The 20,146-nt window shown below is 46.4% G+C and overlaps 1 protein-coding gene across 6 annotated transcripts in view; it reads left to right on the top strand.

Annotated features, from left to right (window-relative positions):
- The window catches only part of THAP4 (THAP domain containing 4), a 51,642-nt gene that overhangs the window by 14,523 nt on the left and 16,973 nt on the right, over positions 1-20,146 (top strand). For 5 of the 6 annotated variants that reach the window (XR_005218869.1, XR_005218871.1, XR_005218870.1 and 2 more), the window contains one exon: positions 19,043-19,202. Coding sequence is in view for 3 of the 6 variants with exons in the window: in XM_037850051.1 (XP_037705979.1) it covers positions 19,043-19,202 (160 nt within the window). In the remaining 3 variants the exon portion in view is untranslated. Of the gene's footprint in view, positions 1-11,112; positions 11,444-19,042; positions 19,203-20,146 lie in introns of those variants that run through there. The other variant, XM_037850053.1, reaches the window with a different exon arrangement.

Genomic DNA, 20,146 nt, shown 5'->3' with positions numbered 1-20,146 from the left:
AAGAGGTTGTTCTTATCCCAGTTGAGTGGATTTGGGAGCCTTGTCAAAAATCAATTGACCATGGATCTGAGGGTCTATCTCTGAACTATCTATTTGATTCCATTGATCAGTATGTCTGTCTTTGTGCCATTACCATGCTGTTTTGACCACTGTGTATTTATAATATGCTTTAAAGTTAGGAAGCGTGAGTCCTCCCACTTCATTCTTTTTCAAGAGGTTTTAGGCTATTCAAGGCCCCTTACTCTTCCAAATAAAATTGATAGTTAGCTTCTCCATTTCTGCAAAGTAGTCTGTTGGAAATTTGATTAGTATTGCATTGAATCTGTAGCTCAATTTGGGTAGGATTGAAATCTTAACAACATTTAGCCTTCCAGTCCATGAACACGGAATGTCTCCATTTATTCAGGTCTTCTTTGATTTCTTTTAGCAATATTTAGTAATTTTCTGTGTACAAGCCCTTTACATCCTTGGTTAGGTTTATTCCCAGATAGTTGATTCTTTTAGGTACTATTGTAAATAGAATTTTTTTTCTTGATTACCTCCTCAGATAGCTCATTTCTGTTGTATAGAAACACCACTGATTTTACATGTTGATCTTCTATCCCGCCGCTTTGTTGAACTGGCTTATTAGCTCAGGTAGCTTTGCTGTTGATTTTTCTGGATTTTCTAAATATAAGATCATGTCATCTACAAATAGTGACAGTTTTACTTCTTCCTCTCCAATTTGGATGCCTTTTATTTCTTTTTCTTACCTAATTATTCTGGTTAGAACTTCTAGCACAGTGTGGAATAGCAGTGGTGACAGTGGGCATCCTTGCCTTGTTCCCAATCATACAGGGAAAGCTTTTAGTCTCTCACTGCTGAATATGATGTTAGCTGTTGGTTTTTCGTATAGGTCCTTATGAAATTTCCTTTGATTCCTATCTTTTGAAGTGTTTCTATTATGAAAGGGTGCTGAATTTTGTCAAATGCTTTTTCCACATCAATCAAGATGATCATGTAGTTTTTCCCTTTTCATTTGTTTATGTGGTGTATTATATTAATTGATTTTCTTAGGTCTAACCACCTGGAATAAAACCTACTTGGTCGTGGTGTAGAATTCTTTTAATGTGCTGTTGGATTCTATTTGCGAGTATTTTTTTGAGGATTTTTGCATCTATATTCATTAGAGAGATTGGTCTGAAGTTTTCTTTTCTTGTGGTATCTTTATCAAGCTTTGGTATTAGGGTAATCTTGGCTTTATAGAATGAGTTAGGTAGTGTTCCCTCTTCTTCAATTTTTTGGAATAGTTTGAGCAGGAATTGTATTCTTCTTGGAATGCTTATTAAAAGTCTCCTGTGAAGCTGTCCAGTCCTGGGCTTTTCTTTCTTGGTAGTTGTTCTGGTTTGCTAATGCTGCCATTATGCAAAATACCAGAAATGGATTGGCTTTTATAAAGGGGATTTATTAAGTTACAAATTTACAGACTGAAGGCCATGAAAATGTCCAAATTAAGACATCAACACGAGTGTACCTTCACTGAAGGAAGGCCAGTGGCGTCTAGAGAATCTCTGATAGCTGGGAAGGCACATGGCTGGTATCTGCTGATCTCGGGTTGTATTGCAGCTCCTCTCAGCTCTTGTGCATTCTTCAAAATGTTGCTCTTGGGGTATTTTGTTCTCTCTTAGCTTCTCCAGAGCATATACTGGTCTAGCATCTCCAAAGTGTCAGCAAAAGTCTGCTTTCAGTGGCCGTCTCCAAAATGTCTCTCTCAGCTGCTCTGCAAAATGTTATTCTCAGCTGCTCTCAGCTCCTTCTGTCTGTGAACTCTTTTATAGGAATCCAGTGATTTAATTAAGACCCACCCTGAATGGGTGGGTTAACACCTCCATTGAAATAATCTTATCAAATGTCTTGCCCACAGTTGATTGAGTCTACATCTCCATGGAAACCCTCAATCAATAGGTTCCAACCTAATCAACACTAATACATTGCCCCCACAAGATTGCATTCAAGAACACGGCATTTTGGGGATATAATGCATCCAAACTGGCACAGTAGATTTTTGATAACTGATTCAATCTCTTGACTTGTGATTGGTTTGTTGAGATCTTCTGTTTCTTCTTGAGGCAGTGTAGGTTGTTCCAGTGTTTCTAGGAAGTTGTCCATTCATCTAAGTTGTCTAGTTTGTTCACATACATTGTTCATAGTAACTTCTTATGATGATTTCTATTTCTTTGGGGTCCACGGTAATGCCACCCTCCCCCCCCATTTCTGATTTTATTTATTTTCAGCTTCTCTCTTTTTGTCTTTGTTAATCTAGCTAAGGGTTTGTTGATTTTATTGATCTTCTCAAAAAAAACAAATTTTGGTTTTATTGATTCTGTTTTTTTATTCTCCAAATCTTTAATTTCTGCTCTAATCTTTATTTTTTCTTTCCTTCTGCTTGCTTTGAGATTAGTTTGCTGTACTTTTTCCAGTTTCTCCAGATGTTCAGTTAGGTTATTGGTTTTACCTCTTCCCTCCTCTTTAATGTAGGCATTTAGAGGTATAAATTTTCCTCTCAGCACTGCATTCGCTGCATCGCAGAAGTTTTGATACACTGTGTTTTCGTTTTCATTTGTCTCAAGATATTTACTGATTTCTCTTGCAATTTCTTCTTTGACCCACTGATTGTTGGAGAGCATGTTGTTTGACCGCCATATAATTGTGTATTTTCCAGTTCTCCGTTTGTTATTGATTTCCAGCTTCAGTCATATAATTGAGGTTCCCGCTTTCTTTATTGATGTTTATATGTTGTATCTATTGGAGAAAGTGGTGTGTTGAAGTCTCCTGCTGTCACGGTAGAGTCATCTATCACTCCCTTCAGTTTTGCCATTGTTTGCCTCATGTGGTTTGAGGCACCTTGATTAGGAGGATAGATATTTATAATTATTTCATCTTGGTGAATTGCCCCTTTTATTAATGTATGGTATCCTTCTTTATCTCATGTAAAATTTTTGCATTTAAAATCTATTTTGTCTGATACTAGTATAGCTACCTCAGCTTTCTTTTGGTTACTACTTGCATGGAATATTTTTTTCCATCCTTTAACTGTTAACCTATTTGCATCTTTGGGTCTAAGATGAGTCTCTTGTAAGCAACATATAGAGAAATCATATTTTTTAATCCATTCTGCCAATCTGTGTCTTTTGATTGGGGAGTTTAATCCATTAACATTCAGAGTCATTACTGTAACAGCAGTTCTTGATTCAGCCATTTTATTCTTTGTGATCTCTCTCTCTCTCTTCTTTAAGTTGCCCTTACTAATATTATTCAATTCTGTACCCTCCCTTCTTCCAGATTTCTCTCTCCTGTCTTTTTCTTTTCAGCCAGCAAGACTCCCTTTAGTAGCTCTCATAGGGCCTGTCTCTTATTGTAAATTTTCTCAGCTTCTGTTTATCTGTGATTTAAGATCTTTCAGTATCTTAAATAAATCATACCACTGCCTACTCTCCTCCATGGTATCTGATGAGAAATCAGCACTTAATCTTATTTGGCTTCCCTTGTATGCGGTTAATCACTTTTCTCTTGCTGCTTTCAGAATTTTCTCCTTCTCTTTGGCATTTAACAGTCTGATTAGTATGTGTCTTGGAGTGAGTCTATTTGAATTTATTCTGCTTGAAGTATGTTGGGCTTCTTGAATTTGCATATTTATGTCTTATATGGGTTGGGAAATTTTCAGCTATTATTTCTTCAATATTCTTCCTGGCCCTTTTCCCTTCTCTTTTCTCTCTGGGACATCTTTGATGTGTGTGTTTGTGCACTTTGTGTTGTCAATCATTTTCCTGAGACCCTACTCAAATTTTTCCATTTTTTTCTCCATTTGTTCTTCTGTCTGTTTTCTTGTGTCTTCTAAGTTCTCTGATTCTTCTGCTTCTTCAAATCTGCGGTTGTGTCTCCAGTGTGTATTTTTATTTCATCTACAGTCTTTCATTTCCATAATGTCTGTTAGTTTTCTTTGTATTCTTTCAAATTCTCTGTGCTCTTCTAGTATCTTCTTAATATCCTTTATCTCTTTACACACATCTTCCTTCATTACTTTGAGTTGATTCAGATATTTGTTTGAACATCCTTGATTAGTTGTTCCAGATTCTGTTTCTCCTCCAACTGTTTGATTTGTTCCTCTGACTGAGCCATTTCTTCTTGAGTTTTAGTGTGCCCTGTGATTTTTTGCTGAAATCTGGTCATATGATTATCTTGATGGGTCTATTACAAAGGTGGGTTTCTCTCTCTTGTCTAGGATTATTTGTTGCCTGGGTTTGTATTAGGGCCCTGCTTTGACAGTTGGGCCATCTGTATTTCTCAGCTGAAACAGAACCAAGTACCCATGCATGGGGTGGAGCGGTGCAGACCAGCTCCAGTGGGCCTGGGACAGGGTCTGGAGAGGCTCTGAGAAGCCCTGCAGTTCCCCTGCACTTCCTGGCCTGCCCAGCAGATGGCGCTGTTTGGCGACTAACTCATCCTCAGAAGCCATTTACTTCCTGGAGCCCAGGCAGCGTCTCACCAGGTGGGGCTGAATTACCTCCTGGAGCCCGGGCAGCGTCGGACCTGGTGGGGCTGAAACTGGGTTTCCTGTACCCTCACTTGGCCGGCCAAGATCTGGCTCAGTGTGGGGCTGTGTCCCCCACTTTATTTGGGGTGAAGGACTCCCCCAGCTGCCCTTCACAGCCATCCCCCAGGCAAGGATCAGGCCGCCTGCTGCTGCTTCCCTCAAGGGTGGGGGTGGGCACCGGGACCCAGGGCTGGGAACACAGGCTGTGTCCACATTTTCTCAGACTCTTCGTGCCTCACTGAGATGTCCCCCACTGTCCCCCAGTCCCCAGACGGTTGACTTGGGAGTCTCTGCCTGGTACTTGCTGCTTTGCTGAAGGAAGTAGCTTTGCCATTTTCTCCCTACTCCTGCCCTTTGTAAGCTCCTCCTTGCTGCCCTGTTGTATTCTGCCCTCCCCTGTGGCTTGAGTCCTGCGGTGGGTCCCGGTGGGCCTGGGTCTCTGTGTCTGGATACAGGTGGGTCTGTCTTGTGCCGTGAGAGACTTCACAGTCTGTGTCCTGGTGGAGGTGGGAGGGATCCCAGCTGCTGCCTCTGGCGCTTCCCAAACTGCTTGGAACCGAGTGAGGGGAGGGGAGAGGACCGGCCGGAACAGGGACAGACGTTTCCTCCCTGATTCTTTTCTCCTTCTTCAGTTCACTGTTAGTGGGATCCTCCTGCAGACGACACCTTCCTCCGGAGTTCTGAACAAGTCACAATTGTCCTGTTTTCGCTGAATCTCTGGGGAGAGGTTTTCAGTAGCTGTTCACATCATCACATTGATGATATCACCTCCTCTTGCCCACTTTTTAATTGGGTTGTGTGGTTTGTTTTGGTCACTGTTGAGTTTTAAGCACTCTGTATTTTGAATACAAGTCCTTTGTCAGATAGGTGGTTTGCAAATATTTCCTCCCACTCTGTGGCTTGCCTTCTCATTCTCCTAACAGTATCTTTCCTTCAGAGTGAAGTTTTTAATTTTAAATGAAGTCCAACTTAACAAGATTTTCTTTGAGGATTTGTGCTTTTCGTTTTGTATCTAAAAACTCATCACCAAACCAAGGTCACCTAGGTTTTCTTCTGAGGTTTCTTCTGAAAGTTTTATAGTTTTGCATTTTATATTTAGGCCCATGATACATTTTGAGTTACATTTTGAGACATGAGGTCTCTGTCTGGATTCATTTTGTTGCATATGAACATCCTGTCGTGCCAGCCCCATTTACTGAATAGTCTGTTCTTTTTCCCATTTAATTGTTTTTGCTTCCTTGTCAAAGATCAGCTGACTGTCTTCATGTACATCTCTTTCCAGGCTCTCTCTTCCCATTTCCTCCGTGTATGGATCTGTCCTTTTACCGACACCATGCTGTCTTGATTGTTGTAGCTTTATAGTAAGTCTTGGAATCAGGCAGTGTCAGTCCTCAACTTGGTTCCTCTTCAATATTGTGTGGTCTGTTCTAGGTCTTTTCCTTTTCTGTGTTAGCTTCAGGATTGGTTTGTCAGTATCTACAAGACCGTTTGCTAGGATTTTGATGGGGGTTGCATTGAACCTTTAGATATAGTCGGGAAGAACTGACATTTTGATGTCGAGTCTTTCAGATCATGGACACAAAATATTCTTCCGTTTATGTAGATCTTCTTTGATTTCTTTCATCAGAGATCAGAGTTCTGTTGTTTTCCACACATAGATCCTGTATGTATTTTGTTAGATTTATACCTAAGTATTTCTCTCTTTTTTTGGTGCTAATGTAAATGTTGTCATGCTTTTAATTTGAAATTCCAATTGTTCATTGCTGGTTTTCTTAGTTTCCTGTCTGCTGTGTCAAATACCATACGAGTTGCCTTAATGATGGGAATTTATTGGTGTACGGTTTTGGAGGCTGGAAGGCTTGCTTCCTCCCAGGGTTGTTAGCATTCTGGCAGGCTGGCAATCCTTGGGGTTCTTTGGCTTTCCTGTCACATGGCGATGTCCTCTCCTTTCCTCTCTGGATTCTAGTGACTTCCTCCTTCTGTTCTTCCATGTGGCTTTCTCTTCATAAAGCCTTCAGTAATATGATCTACGGTCCAACCTCATTCATTTGGGCCACACCTTAACTAAAAATAACGTCTTCAGAGGTACTATTTACAATGGGTTCACACCAATAAGAATGGATTAAGTACATTTTTCCCCCAGGGTATATAATTCAACCTACCACACTGCTATATAGAAAAGCAATTGATTTTTGTATGTAAAAATTGTGTCCTGCAGCCTTGCTATAATTGCATGTAAGTTCTAGGAGATTTTTGATGATTCTTTGGAATTTTCTACATAGACAATCATGTCGTCTGTGAACAAAGTTTTATTTCTTCCTTCCCAATACTTATACCTTTTATTTCCTTTTCTTGTCCTATTGCATCAGCTAGGACTTCCAGTACAATGTTGAATAGGGGTGGAGAGATGGAGCATCCTTAGTTCGTTCCCACCATGAGGGGGAAAGCATCTGTTTCTCACCATTAAATATGATGTTGTAGGTATTCTGTAGATGTTGTTTGTCAAATTGAGAGTCTCCTTCTGTTCCTAGAGCATTTTCATTCATGAATGGGTCAATTTTGTCAAATGCCTGGGTTTTGTCAGAAGTTTCATCTGCATCTATTTGATCATGACTTTTCTTCCTTTAGCCTCTTGAAGTGGTGGGTTAAATTGATTTTTCAAGTGTTGAACCAGCCTCACATACCTAGAATACATCCCACTCGGTCTTCATATATAATTGTTTCTGTACATTGTTGGATTTGATTTGTTAATATGTTGTTTAGGATTTCTGTATCTGTGTTCATGAAAGATATTGTTCTGTAGTTTTTCTTTCTTGTATCACCGTCATCTGGTTTATCAGTGTCATGCTAGCTTTGTAGAATGAGTTAGAAGATGTGGAAGTGTTCCCTCTGCTTCTGTTTTCTGAAAGAGAGTATAGAGAACTGGTATCCTTTCCTCTTTAAATATTTGGTAGAATTCACCAGTGGAACCTTCTGGGCCTGGGGCCTTTTTTGGAGGTTACTAATTATTCATTCAATTTCTTTAATGGACATAGTCTTAAGATTATCTTTCTCCTTGTGTGAGCTTTGATAGTTTGTGTCTTTGAAGGAATTGGTCCATTTCACCTAAATTACCCAATTTGTGGGCATAGATTATTCATAATATTCCTTTAGTTTCCTTTTAATGCCCATAAGCTCAATAATGATGACCCCTGTTTTATTTCTGATACTGATAATATGTGTTTTCTCTCTTTTTTTCTTGGTTAGCCTGGAAAGAGGTTTATCAATTTTATTGATCATTTCAAAGAACTAGCTTTTGGATCCATTAGTTTTTCTCTATTGTAGTTTCCCTGTCTTCAATTTCATCAATTTCTGCTCTGATTTTTATTATTTCTTTGGCTTGCTTTCAGCTTCAGTTATTCTCTTTAGTTTTCTAAGGTGAAAGATTAGGGTATTGATTTCAGATTGCTGTTACTGCTTGAAACAAGCATTTATTAGCTCAATGAAGAATTAAGAATAAGAAAAATACAAGGTTTTATTTTACCTTCATTTATTCCTTCTCCAACACTTTTCCTTTATGAAGATTTGAGTTTCTGACTTATATCATTTTCCTTTTCCTAGAATAACTTCTTTTGGCATTTCCTGCAAACCCTGTCTGATGGCAATGAATTCCCTTAGTTTTTGTTTAAGAAATTCTTTATTTCTGCTTCATTTTGGAAGAAGTCTGAAGTAATTCTTAGCCTTTTTCTTTATAGGTAAGGTGTTTTTCCCCTCTGGCTTCTTTCAAGTGTTTCTCTGTTTTGGTTTTCTGCTGTTTGAATATGATGTGCCTCGAGGTGTCAATTTTTGGGGATTAATCCTGTGTGCTGTCCTCTGAGCTTCCTGGACCTGTGGTTTTATGTCTGTCGTTCATTTTGAAAAATTCTCAGCTATTCTTACTTCAGATATTTCCTCAGTTTCTTTCTCTCTTTTGCTTCTTTATTACCATTACATGAATGTTATGTCTTTTGTCATTGTCCCACAGTTCTTGGATTTTCTGTTAATTTTTTTTCCTTGTTCGTTTTTCTCTTTGCAATTCAGTTTGGGATGTTTCTATTGACTCATCTTCAATTTCACTGATTCCTTCTTCTGCCGTGCCTCATCTGCTGGCTAGACCATCAGATGCTTTCCTCATTTCTATTCCAGTGTCTTTTATTCCCATCATTTTCTTTTGATTCCGTCTTTGAGTTGCCATCATCTGCTCTTGCCTGCAGTCTACTGTTTCCATTAGAGCTCTTAATATATTAGTGGCAGTTACTTTAGTGGTCTGTCTGATCATTCTAAAGTCTGCATTATGAGTGAGTCTGGTTCTGGTTCCCTGTCTCTTCAGACTGTGTTTTCTTCCCTTTTAGCATGACTTACAGTTTTTTTGTTGAAAGTCAGACATTGGGAAATGGGAACAGAGGAAATAGCTTTATGCTGTCCTGGCTAGGAGTCGAGTTGTGTTTAATGTTGGCTGTGGCCGCAGGTGCAGGGGCTTCAGTTTTCTCTCGAGTCCGTGCTCCCACCCCCGTCTCTGGGTGTCATCCCTGGATGGAGCCTGTCCTGTGGCCCCTTCGCCATCATCTGCAGTTATTCTGCTGCAGCCCTGTTGGTGTGGGCTGAGGACATGTTCTGCGGTCATGGGGTCACATCTCCATCTCCAGTAGACGTGTGTCCCTTGGGCAAGAGGGCCCTGGAGCCAGTATACACCCTCCCCCAGGGTCCTACAGCTCAGGAGCCCTCTTCATTGAGGCTAGGCCTTTGTTGCAGAGACTGCCTGAGCTCGGAGACTGTCCCAGCACGGAGACTGCTGAACAAGGAGACTGCCTGAGCAAAGACTGCCCAGCACGGAGACTGCTGAACATGGAGACAGCCCAAGCATGGAAACTACCCAAGCATGGAGACTGCCTGAGCTCAGAGATTACCCAACATGGGGACTGTCCCAGCACGGAGACTGCCCGAGCAGAGAGACTGCTGAACACGGAGACTGCCCGAGCTCAGAGATTACCCGACATGGGGGCTGTCCCAGCACAGAGACTGGACGGAGACTACCCGAGCTCAGAGACTGTCCCAGCACGGAGACCTTCCCAGAATGGAGACTGTCAATACGGAGACTACCCGAGCTTGGAGACTATCCCAGCACGGAGACTGCTGAGCACAGACACTGTCCCAGCACGGAGACTTCCCCAGCATGGAGACTGTCCCAGCACAGAAACTGCCCGAGCTCAGAGACTTTCCCAGCATGGAGACTGTCCCAGCACAGAGACTGCCGAGCACGGAGACTGCTGACACGGAGACTGCTGAGCATGGTGGTTTTCTCTTGGCTCTTCACAGGGAGAACTGGTGAGATTCCTGGAGGTAAAAAGCCCAGGAGGTTCTCCCACTCACTCTTACCCACTCCTGGCCTCCAGCAGTCTCTCGAGGTCGCTGTCTCGGTGTGTCCAGCACCTGCCCTGCGGGAGCAGATCTTGCTGCAACTGAAGCCATCGCTCCGGAGACTGTGACAGGTCCAAGGAAAGCTGTTGGTTTTCAGCATTTTTCATGTTGTGAGGTTAGGGTGGAAGCTCCCCACATTTTTTTAGTTTGTTTATTGCTAATGTGAAGGAGAGCTAACAATTTTAGTAACCAGCCATCTTATTGAGTTCACTTACTAGTTCTAATGTTTTTTCAATTGAGTCTTTTGGATTATCTAGATAATCAATCATAACAACTGAAAGTAGTAATTATTTCGTTTCCCTTTATGTCTTTTTCTTGTCTTACTGCAAAGCAGCGGATCTAGTATTTCACTGCAGAATGTGCGAATTTGCTCAGTATGCTTTGAAATCTACATTTCTTATCGTATTAAGGACATCAGAAGTGGGTTTTGAATTTTATCAAGTATTTTTTAAGCATTATTTTCCAAGATAATTCCCCCTTCTCTTTTTCTGACATTCTCTTCAATCTTCTACTAAATTCTTCTGTTGTGGCAAACATTGTTGTGATGTGTGAAAACTCTTGCCCAGATCCTCTTTGTTCCTTTTTCATGGCATCCTGCTTTTGTCTAACCTCGCCGAGCACAAGGTGGGTCGTTTGCGACGTTCTTGTTCCGCTGCTTTTCCAGCTTTCGTTGTTTCTAGGCCGTGGCCTTTCGTCCAGCTGCAGGAGGTCAGCTGCAGTCCGGGGGTCTTAAGAATGAGCCGGGGGAAGTCGCCTGTCGCTCCTTGCCCAGGGAAGCAGGTGTTGCCCAGAAGGCTCCCGGGGTGAGTGGGGCTCGGGCTCCCCTGCTGCAGAGTGGGCAGCGCTCTCCAGCGGCCTGCATGTGCTCCTGTCGAGCACTCGTCTCCTTTAAAGACAAAGCTACCGGGCAGCGTCCATCATTTTCTGAGTGTGCGTGGCGAGAAACGTGCTGGTCACTAGCGTCGAGCAGTGTGCCCCCAGGGCACCCAAGCCTGCGTCTCCTTCCCCTGGGCCCCCCAGCTGGCTCCACCTCTGCTTCAGAGCCGAGCAGGCGGGCAGTCCTCAAGGGGCCGAGAGTTCCCTGCGAGAAACAGCTTTTCCACCTGCCTGGGTCGGTTTTTCTCTCCTCAGTCTGCGTCCTGTCCAGCAGTGTGCTCTCTGCTCAAGGCACTAACTCCTCAGGCCTGCTTCTCATTCATAAAGTTCAGCCTGATCTTCTCTGAAACTCCTTCCAGCATTCAACTGTCTTCCCAGAGGAAGGTCTAAGCCAAGCTCGGGTGTAGGGAAACTACAATTCCCAGAAAGCTCTCTGCAGACTTGGCGTTCACTTCCTGCAGAGCCGCTCAGCAGCCAGGTGCAAACATTTCCGTCAATAGGCAGAAAACAACCTTGAAGAACCTTGGCGTGCCCAGGATTTAGAAAACTTAGGGATGGGTAAGCCTGCTTTCAGTGTCTGGGGCCAAAAAATGAAAATTCATGTTTCTTACAGAAATCTAAGTTTTTGTTTTTACAATTTGGCCAAGATTTTAATAAAAGAAAGTAAGAAGGAAATCAGAAAACATGCGCAGAAAGGCCTGTCTGATTTATTTGAAGAGGTGGAAGGTAGGAAGTAGGCTAGGTTCTTTATTTATTGTACTAATTCTTTGTTTGCTTTTTAAATTCATTGTTTTCCTATTGAAGTATATGCAGAGTAAAATACAAATTTTAATGAATATTGATACATACATATAGACTCATGATGTTTGGTTTTAGAATTATCTTATTGCCGCCCCCGTGCCCGTGCTTCAGTGAGAATGGGGCTGTGGGTGGGGTGAGCAGTTGACAAAGCTTCTTGGTCAGCAGAACCTAGTCTGGTGGCAGGTGCAGGGGACCCCATGAGCCTTCCTATGGCGACGGTGCAGAGTAGAATAAACCCGCCCTACCACCTGTGTTTGCTGTCCGGCCTGTTTCCCTCATCCACGTTAAAATTCATTAAAATGAAAAACAACTAGCAGCAACCAGGAGGGCTAAGAACCTGGGACCCTACTCAGAGCATCAGCCCACCAGCCCGGGGCCAGGTGAAGAGGCTGCACAGGTTGCACGCCTTCACTTCCAGTCACGCAGTACCTTTTCTACTTTAAAATGGCTCTTTTTACTTTAAAAAGGAAAATAGTTTTAGAATTTTCTAGTGCTCTTTTCAAGGTATTGCCAAATGGAGTTAGCGACTCTGCCTTCCACTTTCCCCAGCGTGAGGTGATGGTCCCTGCAGAATCCGCCTGGGGAGCTGAAGGCTCGGGGGCAGCTGGCTGAGCCACTGTGCCGTCTGCAGAAGGGCTCTGGCTCCTGAAGCCTCGGCCTGACCTTGGCTCACCTTCTGGTCATTGCCAAGTCGATTATAAAGCACAGGTGTGGCGGGATTGGATGTTAGAATTTATTTGGGGCAGTAAATGCCCTTCACGCCACTGTTGGGCAACCCCTGCACCATCTGGCCCTCTTCCCGTCCTCTCCACATGGCGTTGTAATCCCTGCTTCCCTCTTGCTTGGTTCTGCGGGTCCAGCCTCCTGCCCCCGCCCAGCCCTGGGTGTGGCCACCTGCCCCCAGCCTGGCTTGTGGTTTTGGCCTTCATCCCTGGCTCCTGGCTCTGACCTCTGTTCCCAGGTCCGACCTGCTGCTGCTTGCAGACTGTGGTCCTGCCCCTCACCCCCAGGGCCCCCAAAGCACCTGTCGGACGAGCCCTTGCACAGACGGCCCAGCCTTGCTGTCTGGTCAGGAGGGCCCTGCCGGAGCCCCTTGGCGTGTGAGGGACAGCCGGGTCTTCCGGGTCATCTTACTCTTTGTTTCTCTGGTGACATCTTTCTCTGCCTTTTGTTAAAGTTACTTGCATAACCATCTTCTCCTGCCTGCTGGTGAGCAGGGTCTGGGGGCAGAGCCCCCATGTTGGAGTCCCTGGGGCCCACCTGGAGGCCTGGGGGGAGAAGCTGCACATTCCACTTGACACTGGCCTTCAGGAAACACAGCTCACACTGTGGAATTCGCTTGCTCTTCTCTCCTTACTAACCGTCCTTAACCCGTTCCCACAAGTGTTTTATAGCAGGGGCAGTGGCTTCTTCCCGTGCGGGCTTCAGGCCAGTAACCCCACATTCGGCTCGCTTCGGTGCCTTCTGCTATGCACACGGCAACACGCAGCCCAACGGTGGCTTCTTCTGGAACTTGCCGACACTGTGTGTATCCCTGGAGCCAGTCCCCAGGCCCCTCTCCTAGAAGCACCTGAGGACCACTGAGCTCCTCTGGACTTTGTGTATGCCACTGGCTCAGGGCACGGGGGCTGGTGGGTGTCACCAGCCTTGCTACTCGCAGGCCATGGAGGGAGACAGGAGGGGCCGGGCACGTGCAGGGGGCGTGAGAGGGCAGGGAAGGGCAGGACCGCTTTGGTCGGGTGCAGCTCCTGCCTTGGGCTGGGCCAAAGTTGGGGTGCGGATGCCGCACGGGGCACCTGAGAGCCAGGGGCAGCCCGGCCAGCTCAGCCCTGCACTGGGCCCCTCGCCTGCTGTGTGTGGCAAGACCACGGCTGCAACGGCTGACGGGCAGAGCAGAGGCAGGGGGGCCGAGGGCTCACATGGGGGCCTTGGTGGCAGTTTTAATTTGTGCGTGTGTTTAAAAATTGGGAGATTTTACCCCCAAATCCAGATTTCTGGCTTTTCTTGATATACTAAATTTGCATCAGGTAGCCAACGGGAAACAGAGGCCCCAGGAGGTCACTCCCCAATGACGCTCCTTGACACAGCCCCCCAACACGACTCCCCAGTGAGCCTCCCCGACATGTCCCAACTGGGGCTCCCTAACGAGGTCCCCCAACAAGGCTCCCCGATGAGGCTCCCCAACAAGAGGTCCCCCAACGAGGCTCCCTGACGAGGCTCCCTGACGTGTCCTAACTCGGGGTCCCTGAGGAGGCCCCCCAACAAGACTCCCTGGTAAGGCTCCCCATTGAGGCTCCCCGACACGTCCCGACCACTCACCCCTCGTGCTCCTGTGAGGCGGGGGGAAAGGGCTGTGGTTTCCTGATTGGATGTTTGTTCGTGTGTTTTGTGCTTTTCGCCTTTAAACTGTGATGAGGTGGTTTCCATGAGACGCACAGATTTAGTCGTGGGCACTTGAGTTGGCGACTCCTATGTCCCCACTCCTGCCCGCTCCCTCAGGCCTCCTCCGTTCTGGTCTCTCACCCTGGAGCAGTTCTGCCTGTTCTGGAATTTCTCCTAAATGGAATCAGAGAGCGTGAACGTTTTTGAATCTGGCTTCATTCTCTTAGCAGAGTATTTTTAAGGGTCATCTGATTGTGTTTTTAATTTCCAATCTTGTATTGTAATCAATATTATATAAACTCGTTTTACTTTTTAGAATTAATAGGGTTTTCTTGGCCATTTTAGGTGGTCAGTTTTCATGAGTATTCCAAAGGAGCATGAAAAGAAGGGATATTCTCTGATTTATGCTATAAAATTCAGTATAAATCTGCCAGAGCTTCCTTATTAATTCTGTTAGGTCTTCTGTTTCATTATTTTTATTTTGTTCTTCAACACAGTCTGCAAGAGATCAGCTGAGATTTCCTTTAGTTTCTTTGTATCATCTTCTCTGTATGTCTGCCATTTCTGCTTTATATGTGTTGTTGCTATGTTTGGTGCTTGTGTATTCACAATTGCTGTGTCTTCACTGTGAGTTGTATCTCTTAACATCCAAAGTGCCATTCTCTGTCCACTTTCATGTGTTTTGGCTTGACTTATACCTCACAGGAAGATAGGTGACGTGTGCTTTCTGACTGCATTTGCCCAGCTTTGTCTAGTTCACGTTCTGAAGTGCTTTACTTCAGGTACACCTCTCGTTTACAGCACAAGAGTTGGGGGGGGTGGTATTTTGTGATCCCTTCAGTGAAAACCTTTTCTTTAAATACTTGAGCTCAGTTTATTTTCATTTATTGCTGGGACAGGTGTTTGTAATCTTAGCTCTGTCTTACTATTTTATACTGTACCTGCTGGTGTTGTTTGTTTTTAAAATAAAGTCATTGGCTGCTTGGTCTGTGACCCAAGAGGCCAGCCTCCCAGGCCCCAGCTGGCCCACGCCCGTCCCCGCCCCACGGCCCCTCCCGGGCCTCTGCAACCCTTGTTTCCATCGAGCGAGTTCGGTGCCTGCTGGCGGGTCCGTCTTCAGGAAGGGTCCCGGGAGCTGTTGCCTGAGTCCTCGCAGGCTGAAAACTCTGTGTCAGCACCACCCAAGAGAAATACAACACGCACTTCTTAGGTGACTCTAAATTTTCTAGTGGCCGCGTTGAAACAGGTAGAAAGAAACCAGGGACATTCATTTTCATAATTTATTTTACTTAGCCCTTTAGTATCCAGAACATGATGATTTCACCATTTGAGCAATAGTTTAAAATTATTGAGCTATTTGAAATTCTGGCCTTTGCACGTGGCGTCACCCTGCACCGCCCAGCCGCTGGGCATCCTCCCGCTGTCCCTGCACCTCGAGAGTGCAGCCCTGTCCCTGCTGCAGTGCTGGCACCCAGAGCTGCCTTCTGCCTTCAGCGTCTGGCGCCTGCGGGAGCGTGCCCACGGGGCCTGCTGCGTGCTGCTCCCTGGAGCACGGCGTGCTTCCTCCACGGCGGCCCCGACTTCCTCACTGTTCAATGTTTTTCCAAACAGCGTCTCCACCTATTCCTTCTTTTTCAGACTTTTGTGTTTCTTTTACACGTGAGGACTCTCCCTTGCCTGTCTTCTGTTACAGACTTTTCTCCTCTAGTCCTTTTTTTTTTATACCAGCTTTATTGAGAATATAATTCCCATACCATACAACTCGCCCATTTAGAGTGTGTGTTTCAGTGGTTTTTAGTGTATTCGCAGAGTTGTGCAGCCAGCACCGCTGTCTAATGCTGAATGTTTTCATCACCCCAAAAGGAACCCCGCGTCCAGCAGGCATTCCTCCCCACGCCCTCCCCCAGCCCTGGCAACCAGAGGTCCACTTTCCTCTGGGGATTTGCTGTTCTGGACATTTTGTTTCCGTGAAATCATGCAGTAGGTGGCCTTCTGTGTATGGCTTCTTCCACTGAGCTCCCTGTTTTCAAGGTTCATCCACGTGTGGCACATTCCGGCACTTCACTCTTGCGGCTGAATAATCTACCATGTGGGCATGCCGCATTTGTTCATCCAACCATTCGGGTTGGTTGCAGCTGTAAACAAACACCGGCCTGTAAGTTTTCCCGTGGATGTGTGTGATCAGTTCTCTTGGGTGTGTGCATAGGAGTGGGATTGCTGGGTCAAAGGTAACTCTGTTTAGCTTTTTAAGGAACCACCAAGCAGTTTTCCATAGCAGCTGTGCCACACTACATTCCTCCCAGCAGCCTATGAGGGCTTCTAATCCTTTTCTACTTTGTTTCCTTTTTCTTCTTTCACTATTCTCATTTCCATCCTTTGTGCCCTCGTTATCTTTCCAGAGTCTTTCTCGCTCGCCATTCTGATTTCAGCTTCATTTTGATGGTGGTTTGGTTTTGTTTTTTTCTTTTACTTCTTTGCCAAGTTCTGCCAGCTCGTGTTTCATCTTCTATTTTCTTCCCATTTCTTTTCTGAGTTCTTGCAGTTCTCATTTGTGGTCTTTATTCATAAAAGTGGTTGCTTCACTAGGTTTTTGGATGTGCAGTGAAGTATCTGGTTCCCCAACAGCCTCTGTCACCCTTCCAGCCTCGCCACCTCAAGCTCTGTGCCCTCTGCGTCTTTTACTTATTTCTCTGTGTGTTGTCTGCCATCTCGTTCAAATGTGAGCTTCCCAAGATGGTCATCTGCTTTATCAGTTAGCTGATGGGTTTCCTCTCCCTAGGAGAGTGCCTGGCATGTAATTGATGCTAAATTAGTGTTTAATGGGTGGGTGAGTGGGAGGATGGATGGTTTGGAAGATAGATGCATGGATGGGAGGATGGGTGGGTGGGTGGGTAGGTGGATGGGATGGATGGTTTGGAGGATGGATGGATGGGAGGATGGATGGATGGTTTGGAGGATGGATGGATGGTTTGGAAGATAGATGCATGGATGGGAGGATGGGTGGATGGGTGGGAGGATGGGTGGGTGGATGTATGGGAGGATGGATGGGTGGGAGGATGGATGGATGGTTGGGTGGGTGAGTGGGTAGGTGGGTGGATTCAAGGGTAGCAACAAGCAACACTTAAACATTGTTTTCACCAGAGTTCTTCTAGAGTCTAGATGTTTGTATTCCGAGCTTTTTATTCCTTATCTCCATCAAAGATTGTAACTAAACGCCTAATTTTAAAATCTTTTGTTTTCTAATTACAAAAGTTTTGTCAGTCAGAGTTCACGTTTTCCCATCCTTACTTTCCAAATTTTCAAGGCAGTTTAAAAAGAAAATATCGAAAGAGACGGCCCGATTGGAAAAGGCATGGCTTTTCACCACCCTCCTAACTCCGGCTGCCCGTTTTGGCCGTGTGTGAAGTCGGCACCCACTCTGTCCTCGCTTCTCCCTGGGACCCACTCCCTGCTCTCCACCCACCCTGTGTCCTACTTCACGCCAGCAGCCCCCTCCCCACCGACTGCGCTGCCCGACCCTCCTCCCTTGGTTCCTAGATATTCTTAGACTTGATACTTGGTTTCTCCTTATCCGGAGCCCTTTGTTCTTGTCTTTCTTCCTAAATATTCCTTTTGCAGATCGCTTTCAATTCATAGCCCAAAGCCTGTGTCATCTCAGAGGCTGAGAAGTTTCCGGGGCTCCCACCCCGCAGGTGCGTCTGCTGCTGGAATCGGCTCCAGTGGACAGTGCGGTCGCTGGTCTGGACGTGGGGCTGGGCCCCTGGCTTTGGCAGGATTCGGGTTTGAAAGCTAAAATGCAACATTCAGTGTGGAGACCAGTGGTTGTTAGCTAAAAAAATAACTGGTGTTCAGTTTGGTAACTAAAATGTAACATTCAGCCTAGGGAGTTGTTAGCTAAAATGTAACATCGATACAGTACATCTAGCGTTGCACACAGATTGTTTCCATTCTTTAGATTAAAGAATTGGATTTGAGGCTTAACAGATAGGTGAAGCAGCCGTACCCAGGGGAGACCTTTCCTGGGCCTCACTGGGAAGGTGGGGGGCCGGAGGGCGCCAGTCCAGCCACACACTTCACCCCATGGCTCCTTGGGGCCCCGTCCACCCGCCCCCCAGCCCCTTCTTTAAGAGGTGGAGTGGAGCAGTGCCTGTCCGTCCAGCCGGCTGGGGATGGCCGAGAGCCAGGGGCACGGGGTCAGTCCTGAGAAACCGTTGGTGTGGCCAGACAAGGCGAGGGAGCTCGGCCACGACAGCCAGCCCAGCGTAGCTCCCCCGTTGCAGACCCAGGAGCCCATCGCTCCTCCCTGTCCGTGTCCTCCCCCGGCCGTACCCGCTGCTGAGGCAGAGGCTGGCCACATCACACTCAGAGCAGAGGCCCTTCGCACAAACACGCTGCTGAGGGAAAGGTCTTCTGCACACTCGCTCCTGAAGTAGAGGCCTGTTAACAGGTAAAGGCCCTTCACACACACGCTGCTGAGGGCCGTCCACACGCACACTCTTACAGTAGAGGCCCTCCACGCACACTTCTGAGGTAAGGGCCTTCCATGCACAGACATTTATGAGGTAAGGCTCTCTGCGCACACGTTTCTGAGGCTCAGGGGTCCTTCAGACTTCACAGTTTGAAGCTGGTGCATCATCCCGAGTCTCACACAGGATGCTAACTGAGCAGCTCACATTCAAATCGTCCTGCATGTTGCCGGCTGTGAAACTCTTTGTTCCCCTTCCCATTTTCTCCCTTTGGCTCTGTCCCCCCAGTAGATCCCCAGGCCAGCACCCCAACTGGGCATGGGAGCTGGCGTGGGGGCCCCTGGCTCCTGTGGCCCAGGGCAGCTCCTCTTGGTTCTCCTGTAGGAGCTGGAGAGAGTGTGGATGACACTTGGCCCTTTCCCGCTCCCAGCGGGGCCCAGGGGGTTAGCTGGGCCTGGGGCGCACGGGGCCTCTGTGGGCACATGACAGTCTCGCTTTCTGTCCACAGAGCCCCCCGAGATGAACCCAGTGCTGGAGCCGCTGTCCTGGATGCTGGGCACCTGGCTGTCCGACCCCCCTGGAGCCGGGGCCCTCCCGATGCGGCAGCCCTTCCGTTACCTGGAGGAGGCCCACATCTCCCACGGGGGCCAGCCCATGCTCAGCTTCTCGTAAGTCCCCCGGCCGGCGCAGGGCCCGTGGCAGGGGCGGGGCACGGGGCAGGTGCAGGACCCGTGACAGGAGCAGGGCCAGGTGCCTGCCGCCTGCTGTGCACCTGTGGGAAAACAGAACCTGTGGTTCCTCAGGTCTTTGAAGACACTAGGCTTGCCCCAGACAATGAGCCTGGTGATCCGAGCTTGGGAACAGGTGGGTGTCCTGATGGGCTCCCCAAGGCCACGTTCCTTGCGGGCGGGGCGCACAGTTCCTCAGCGGCATCACAGTCCTGGGGTCCCCGACGGGTTCTCCCCTGCCGCCCACACCACCGGGAGGGTCGTGCTGCCCCGATGGGCGACGGCCCAGGAGGGGAAGTGAGTCAGTAGCTTTACTGCTCAGCTGCAGAGCAGTACAGTGTAGGGGGCGTCAACTGTTCCCGCCCTCCCTTTCCTACACGTTACACGTCAACAGTCTCATCACAGTAACTTGGTGCACTTTGTGTAATGTCTGACAACTCCAAGGGATTTAGAAGATCTGGTTGCTTGTCTGTATCCTTTTCCTATTGCTCTTAATTGCATGGATTTGGCAAAGTGATATCCCTTTACATAAACCAAAAGGTGGAAATTCCAGATAGCACAGAATAACCAAGAACAGCATAAAGCAGCCTCTAATAAACCACAGGTCATGGCCCATTTGAGGATTGGGAAGTCAGGTTTTTTTTGCTGCTGTTTGTACTAAAAGAAAAATGATGTGAAATAGTGTAAAAATTGTAATTTATATTTTGGTAAATAGAATGGTCTATATTTATAATGATAAACATTGTTTTTTAACACAGATATGTGTGTTGTGGATTAGGATATGAAATATATTTCTTATTAGAGGTTGGGGTAAAAGAGAGAGAGCGAGCACACGCTTACACGGTGTAGTCACCCACGTTGACCTGTCAGGAGTTTATCTCTGG

This window comes from Choloepus didactylus, chromosome 9 (genome assembly GCF_015220235.1).
Source record: "Choloepus didactylus isolate mChoDid1 chromosome 9, mChoDid1.pri, whole genome shotgun sequence".
Classification (NCBI taxonomy): domain Eukaryota; kingdom Metazoa; phylum Chordata; class Mammalia; order Pilosa; family Megalonychidae; genus Choloepus; species Choloepus didactylus.
The sequence above is the reverse complement of the archived record's forward strand: the minus strand, read 5'-3'. Positions and strand labels throughout refer to the sequence as shown.